The 8,266-nt window shown below is 43.4% G+C and overlaps 1 protein-coding gene across 1 annotated transcript in view; it reads left to right on the plus strand.

The window, feature by feature from the left end:
- LOC132397899 (tripeptidyl-peptidase 2-like) overlaps window positions 1-8,035 on the plus strand; it is a 190,172-nt gene extending 182,137 nt beyond the window's left edge. Inside the window, exons 28-29 of the mRNA XM_059976684.1 lie at window positions 3,984-4,103; window positions 5,471-8,035. Of these exons, the coding sequence (XP_059832667.1) occupies window positions 3,984-4,103; window positions 5,471-5,560 (210 nt within the window). The 3' untranslated portion in view covers window positions 5,561-8,035. The remainder of the gene's footprint in view (window positions 1-3,983; window positions 4,104-5,470) is intronic.
- The last annotated feature ends 231 nt before the right edge of the window (window positions 8,036-8,266 follow it).

The following is an 8,266-nucleotide window of genomic DNA, read 5'->3' on the forward strand; positions in this document are numbered from 1 at the left end:
GCAGAAGCTGTTAATTGGTAACTTATTACATTCTGTGTTTGTGGAATCTTTGTGTAAAGAGTTGCAGTAGCTTGATTTCATGGTGCATAATAACGTAACAAATAGAACAAGTGTAACCTTTCAGCATCTCGCACCTGCCCCACCACTCAATGACATCAAAGCTCATCTTAAGGCAGCACAGCAGCGTAATGGTTAGCATGACACTATTACAGCTCAGGGCATCGGAGTTCAGAGTTCAATCCCAGCGCAGTCTGTAACAAGTTTGTACGTTCTCCCAGCGATTACGTTGGTTTCCTACAGGTGCACTGGTTTCCTCCCACAGTCCAAAGGCGTACCAGCTAGTAGGTTAAGACTGAGGTTAAATTGTTGGCTAAGACTAGCTGCCGATGAAACATCAACCATTTCAACTTCACCACCCCTCTCTCCAATTCCAACCTCACCATCAGACCTGCAGTTAAGGGGGTGCTATAGTAGACTGGCAGAACGACCTCTACTTTGCTGAGGCCGAGCAACATCTATCTGACAGCTCCTTTTACTTACCCCTCGAACAGGATCCCATTAAGGAACACAGGGCTATTGAATCCCACACCATCACTGACCTTATTAATTCTGAGGATCACCCATCCACTGCCAGCAACGTCATAGTTCCTTCACCCCACACCTCCCATTTCTACTTCCTACCCAAGATCAACAAACCTGTGTGTCCAAGTAGACCCATTGTTTCAGCTTGTTCCTGCCCCATTGAATTTATATCTGCATACCTTGACTCAGCTTTATCCCCTCCTGATTCAGTCCCTTCCCACGTACATTCATGACACTTAACACACTTTTGATCTTTTCAATAATTTCAAGTTCCTTGGGCCAAAGCATCTTATTTTCAGCATGGATATCCAGTTCCCATCCCCCACCAGGAAGGCCTCAAAGCTCTCCATTTCTTTCTGAACTCTAGACCCAACCAATTTCCCTTCACTACCACTTTCCTCCATCTAGTGGAATGTGCTTATTCTCATAAGAGGGCATAACTCACCATATGTCCTCTTAACAACACAGTCAAGGTGCACAGCAGCTTTGAATGTCCTATGGAACTTGACCCCAAGATCTCGCTGATTCTCCACACTGCTAAGAGTATTATCATTAATATTATATTCTGTCTTCAAATTTGACCTACCAAAATGAACTTGTAAAAATGCTATCCCCTTCTCTCAATTCCTCCGTCTCCGCTACATCTGCTCTCAGGATGAGGCTTCTCATTCCAGAACAAATGAGATGTCCTCCTTCTTCAAAGAAGGGGGCTTCCCTTCCTCCACCATCAATGCTGCTCTCAACCACATCTCTTCTTTCTTGCGCATGTCTGCCCTCACCCCATCCTCCTGCCACCCACCAGTGTTAGGGTTCCTCTTGTCCTCACCTACCACCCCACCAGCCTTCGTGTCCAGCACATAATTTTCCGTAACTTCTGCCATCTCCAATGGAATCCCACCACCAAGCACATCTTCCTCAATTCCCAATTTCCCCAATCCCTCTTCCCCACTGATCGCTCTCCTGGCACTTATCCTTGCAAGAGGAACAAATGCTACACCTGCCCCAACACCTCCTCCCTCACTACCATTCAAGGCCCCAAACAGTCCTTCCAGGTGAGGAGACACTTCACCTGTGAGTCTTTAGGGGTCATCTACTATATCTGGTATAGACTGGTGTGGCCTCTTGTATATCGGTGAGACCAGACATAGATTAGGAGTCCGCTTCACCTATGCTATGTCTGCCAGAAAAAGCAGGATCTCCCAGTGGCCACCCATTTTAATTCCACTTTCCATTCCCATTCCAACATGTCCATGCATGGCCTCCTCTACTGTCACAATGAGGCCCAACCCAGGTTGGAAGAGCAACACCATATATTTTGTCTGGGTACCTGCAACCTGATGGCATGAACATCAATTTCTTGAACTTCTGGTAATGGCCCCCCTCCCCCTTAATCTCTATTCCCCATCCACTTCTCCCTCTCCCACCATATCTTCTTGCCTGATCATCGCCTCCCTCTGGTAGTCCTCCCCCTTTTCTTGCTTCTATGGCCTTCTGTCCTCTCCTATCAGTTTCCCCCTTCTCCAGCCCTGTATTTCTTTCACCAACTAACTTCCCAGCTCTTTACTTCACCCCTCCCACTCCCAGTTTCACCTATCATCTTGTGTTTCTTCCTCCTTTCCCCTCACCTTCTAACTCTGACTCCTCATCTTGTTATCAACAGTCCTGCTGGAGGGTCTCTGTCTGAAACGTCAGCTGTACTCTTTTCCATAGATGCTGCCTGACCTGCTGAATTTCTCCAGCATTTTGTGTGTGTTGCTTGGATTTCTCTTGTTTGTGGTTAAATCATTGAGCTGCTTGTGCAATGGCTCCAAGGACCAGAAAGGCCTGTTCCTCACTGTAACTGGGCCAGCATATCCTTGTGTGTGTTGGTTAATACAAGTGACACATTTCACTGTACATATGATAAATACATGAAGCTGAATCTATCTTCTTCATTTATGTGCCTATTTAATTACCCCTAAAACTTAGAGATTGTATCTGATTTCACCATCTCTTCCGGCAGTGAGATCCAGATATCAGTCCCTCTCTGTGGGGTGGGGAAAGTTTTCCTTTCAAATTCCCTTACAAGTTCCTTCTACCTATCCTCATGATGGTCTTTGTTGTCCTCCAAGCCTTTTGTCTGTCCTGGACAGAAAAAAGTGCCCTCAAATTGGAGTTGAACAGTTGACAGCCTGAATTTAGCACACTGTAGCAACTCCTTGTAATACCTTGTTTTGATATCCCTGCCATGGGGAGAAAAGGTTTAGACAGTTGTCCCTATGTCTGCCTCTTGTATTTTTGTTTACTTTGTGGAACCACTTCCATACTCGGCAAGCTCACTCTAAAACACATGTTGACAGTAATATTTATTCACTTATTTAGTATTATAATTTACTTATTGTTATTTAATTATTTATGGTTTCACATTGCTATATTTCTACACTATTCTTGGTTGTTGCGACTGTAACGAAACCCAATTTCCCTCGGGATCAATAAAGTATGTCTGTCTGTCTGTCTTGTAATTGTTTTTTGTATTTACACAGTTTTTCATCTTCTTCACATTGATTGCCAGTCTTTTCTGAGTATAATTGTTCATTGATTCTATTGTATTTCTTTGTTTCACTGTGAGTGTCTGCAAGGAAATGAATCTCAGGGTAGTACCTGGTGGCATTCATGTCTCTCCTTAAGTCCATCACCCCTGCTGGGGCATAAGCCACCGATGGCAGCTTGGCAGAATTTTCTGTTCTGGACTGAAGGCTGATCAGTCCTGTGGCTTCTGATTTCAGTATATTTTATAGACAATTTCCCTCGGGATCAATAAAGTATGTCTATCTGTCTGTCTGTCAAATCCTCTCTCAGAGATGAGGTCTTTGGAGCTTCTACTGTTATATCTGTTTCTCTGGGTTTTTACAAGATGGAGTTGTTAGCCCCATGCCCAACCCTCCTCCTTTTGCACACAGGCTTCAAAGTTCAAAGTAAGTTTTATTATTAAAGCACATATATGTCACCACATACACCATGAGATTCATTTTTCTGCTGGCATACTGAACAAATCTAGAGTAGTAACTATAACAGAATCACAAATCATGCAAACGAAAAAAAACAAACAAGACACAGTACATGAATGGCAGTGTCCCCAAAAGTGAGACCACAGGCACAGAGCCAATGAATGCTACAGTCAGTCCAGGCGTCAATGGCTGCAAACCTTAACTACAGAGTTAGTTCAGCTCTGAAGTGTGTAAAGCTTCACAAATTAGTGACCTGACCACCAGTTCACCCTCTGCTCTTGACCTTGACACCCGGATCTTTTTAATCTGGAAGAGAATGTTTAAGGGGAGGATGTATTATTGGGGAATGCATTCCTTTCGGGTGGATTTGTGAAGTACTGTTGGTGTTTTCATAGTGCACCTTTCTGTTTCCAGGCACTGACTTTTGCATATAAGCATGCATTGGTGAAGCAGCATTTTGGACGCGCATTGAAGTTTGCTACAAAAATTGTTGAGAATAAGCCAAGCCAAGAGAACTGGAACAACTGTATTCAGGTTAGTGGAAACATCCTTTGCTCACAAGTGAGGAAAGATGAGCTGATCCAAGCTGCCCTCACATAGTATAGCTAAACATGCACTCCCCACAGACAGGGTGGTGCCTGGCTCCCCGTCTCATAAAGAGACTCGGAAGTTGGGATTGCCTGAAATATTGACTGTTTATTACCCTCCTTAGATGCTGTATGACTTGCTATGTTCCTCCAGCATTTTGTGTGTGTTGTTCTGAATTTCCAGCATCTGCAGAGTCTCTTGTGGTTTATCACCTAGAATGATTCCTGGAATTAAAGGGTTAATCTATGGGAGAGTGAGGGAGGTGTGGGATGGGGAGATTTGGCTGGAGGGAGATGTTTGTATGCAACTACCAGCTACTACATGTGAAGAAATTACCCAACCCCTGTGCTTCACTGTGGAATGATGGACTGAGCTATTTCACAGATACCAGCCCAGTCAGAGTGTCATAGAATTGGCCCCTTTGGCCCATCTAGTTCATGCCAAAACATTAACCTGCCCAGTTCCATCAACCTGCATCTGGATCATAGCCCTCCAGACCCCTCACTCTGCTCTCAGTGTTCCCGGCACTCAGACATCAACACGGGATGAGATAGATCGTTTCACACAAGACCACAAGCATGTGTTTTTTTCATGCAGCCAGTTCTATAAGTGTTTGAGTTGGATTTCATTTATTGTTCCTGACTTTACTGGAAGTTGCAGTGAATTGAGACAATTCCTCTTGTCTCTCCTATCAGATTCCTTCTTCTCCACCCTTTTACCTTTTCCACCTATCACCTCCCAGTTTCTCACTTCATCCCCAACCCCTCCCACCCACCTGGCTTCATCTATCACTTTCTAGTTTGTATTCCTGCCCCTTCTTTCATCTTCTTATTCTGGCATCATTCTTTTCCAAGGATCTCTGCCTGAAAAATTGACCGTTTATTCATTTCCTGACTGACCTGCTGAATTCCACCAGCATATTGTGTGTGGTGCTCTGGATTCTCAGCATTAGTGCCTTGGTAGCATAATGGTGAGCACAATGCTATTACTGCTCGGGCATCAGAGTTCGAAGATCAATCCCAGCATCCCCTTTAACGAGTCTCTGAGCGTCCAGATTTTCTCTGGGTGCTCTGGTTTTCTCCCACAGTCCAAAGACACACCAGTTAGCAGGTTAATTGATCATTGTAAATTGTCCCATGATTAGGTTAGGGGCTAATCGGGGTTGTTCATGGTTGCGGGGTGGTGTGGCTTAAATGGCTGAAAGGGCCAATTCTACACTCTGTAAGTCTATAAGTAAATGGATATCTGCAAAATCTCTTTATGTTTATGAATTGAGATGATGATTGTATCAACTAACGTGTTTTCTCTTACAGTTGATGAAGTCCCTGGGTTGGGAGCACTGTGCCTCTCTGTGTGAGAATTCTCTGCTGGTGATGTACCCTCCGGATTATGTTCCCTTTTAAATCATATCTATGGAGTGAAGAATATCGAATGCTTATTTAATCAGGATTGGTTCGTGAGGACCTAGACAGATGATTGGAGTGAACTTTTACGTTTGGATTATTTTCATATGTCAACTTTTTAAAAAAAATTATTGGACTATGGTGGAATCCACAAGTTAATTATGTGTGGTTGGTGTTAGGAAATCTTCAGGTTTTGTTTGCCAGCTATTGAGGAATCTTCTCCTATTGTGACATTGCCCAGGTTGTGTTTCGGAAAAGGCAGGGCGCTCCTTCAGGTTTGTCGGAATTCCATCACCATCCAACATCCTTCCTTCAATCCCAGTAGATTTCCCCATGCCTACCTACGTCAATCTGACAATTGCCCTTCGGCATTGGCAGTTGTTGAGAGAATGTTTCTCCTATCCAACATATACAACATGCTGGAGGAACTTGGCAGGTCAGACATCATCTGTGGAAATAAATTAAGAGTCGACATTTCAGATCGAGACCGTTCTTCAGGACTGGCAAGTGAGGGGGAGGGGCAGGAGTACAAGCTGGGTGTGTGGGTAGAAGAGGGGAGATGAAGTAAGTATCAGAATCAGGTTTAATATCGCTGGTGTATGTCATGAAATTTGTTTTGTGTCAGCAGTAGATGTAATACATAAAAATTGAAAATATAAATTACAATAAGAAATATATAATGAAATAAGAAATACAAAGCAAAAAAAAAGAAAAAAAATAGTGAGCTAGTGTACATAGACTCGTTGTCCGTTCAGAAATCTGAGGGTAAGAACCTGTAACTGAAGTGTCGAGTGTGTGTCTTCAGGCTCCTGTATCTCCATCTTAATGGTAGCAATGAGAAGAGGGCATGTCCTGGGTCAACTGTGTATTCCCCCTCAATAGATGCTGCTAATCTGCTGAGTTCCTCAGTATCTTGTGTTGTTCCCTGTGTTCTGCCCTTGTGAACTGATATGTTGAAAACTCCCCAACCCCGCAAACCCCTGAATGAACCATATTAATATAACTGTTTCCACTGCCTCACTCCAGAACTTCAGGTAGGTGAATGTGGCCCTGAGTCACTTTTGTGCCCTGATGTGGCCTCTACTTCCTGTGCAACGTTGCATCTGCCCAGCAGATATACTGGTGGTATTACTCAGCAGGTCAATCAGCATCTGCAGGGGAGGAATTGTTAATGTTTCAGATCGAAACCCTGCATCAAGACTGTCCTCAGGACTTGTAATTTCCCCCATCCCCTGCAGCAGACCCCACAGATGCTGCTCAACCCACTGAGTTCCAAACACAATTTGTGTGTAGACTCAGATTCCAGCTTCTGTAATCTCCTATGTCTTCACTGTTTTTTGGCCACATTCTCCTGGAAACCATGGTTGCATAATGCTGAAACGGCAGGAGTGTTTGGAGTTCAATTCTGGTGTCCTCTGTAAGGAGTCTGTACATCCTCCCTATGTCCATAGATGTACTGGTTTGTAGGGTAATTTGCCATTGTAAATTGTCTTGTGATAAGTCTAGGATGAAATAAATGGATTGCTGGGCAGTGCGGTTTGTTGGGGCAGAATGGCCTATTCAACTGTATCTCTGAATTTAAAAAAAAGAATTATCTTGGTAAACGTCATCATGAAGCTAAGACTGATATGAAGACACAGCCTTTCCCTGCTTCCCCGGTTGGGTCTATATCTGACTCCGAAACCAGGGCAGCAATGGTTGAGTCGTCTCTTTGAGAACATCCAGCAAAGTATTCAGCACAGAACCACAATTGTCAACTACTGTAGTGTGAATTGTGCAGTTGCCCCAAATTCTGCAGGATGTTTCCTTGTTCCATTGTCCCATAGTTGTCAGAACTTTGGCCTTCCTGCTTACCAAAATAACTCTCCCCTCCAGCTACCCTCTTCTCCCAGTCTCCCTCCCCTTTCCAGCTTCCCTCGCGTTTGATGTGACATTGGGATTTACAAACACTTGAGACTCTAGTTGAAATAGCCTGGCTGAGACAAACAGAACTCAGTAGCCTGAGACAATCCATTAGCTGGTAAAGAGCAACATTAGTCTGTCATGGAAATGGATAACTATTTTTACGTTGCTTTTGTTGTGCAATGCAGGTTTTAATATGAAATAATTTCAGCTGTTATTTATATAAATGCTGTTTAATTATATCTAGGACTGCATGTTGTTGCTTTCCACGTGATGGTTATTTCAAAACAAGAAAAATATATTCTTTATACCGCGCAGGGGAAGAAGGAATATCCCCATTGTGCCTTCAGATGTGGAGCAGCCTTTTGTGGATGCATATCAGTGTTTATCGACGAATGATCAGTGTGTTAGTTAATGACTGATGGGTCTCATTTCTTACCAGTGAAGGAATTGTGTTGCCCTGAGACATTAAGGAAAGAAGACTACTTCATATAAGCCTCCTGACAATTGTGATTATGCATTCTGCAAAAATTACTAAATATTCCAACCAAATAAATCATAAGTTGTTTAACAGATGAGCGATTTTATGTTTCTTTTCTCTGGAAATGAAGATTCATAGAAAACACTGCTTGGATTGCAAGAGGTTTGCAGACCCATAGTTCTCTGAAAGTGGTATCACAGGTTGATAGGATCATAAAGAGGCCTTTTGTCACATTGGCCTTTATAACTCAAGAGTATTGAGCACAGGAGTTGCGAGTTCCGTTGAAGTTGTACGAGGCGTTGATGGTGCTTAATTTGGAGTAT

This window comes from Hypanus sabinus, chromosome 8 (assembly GCF_030144855.1).
Source record: "Hypanus sabinus isolate sHypSab1 chromosome 8, sHypSab1.hap1, whole genome shotgun sequence".
In the NCBI taxonomy this organism is placed as follows: Eukaryota; Metazoa; Chordata; class Chondrichthyes; order Myliobatiformes; family Dasyatidae; genus Hypanus; species Hypanus sabinus.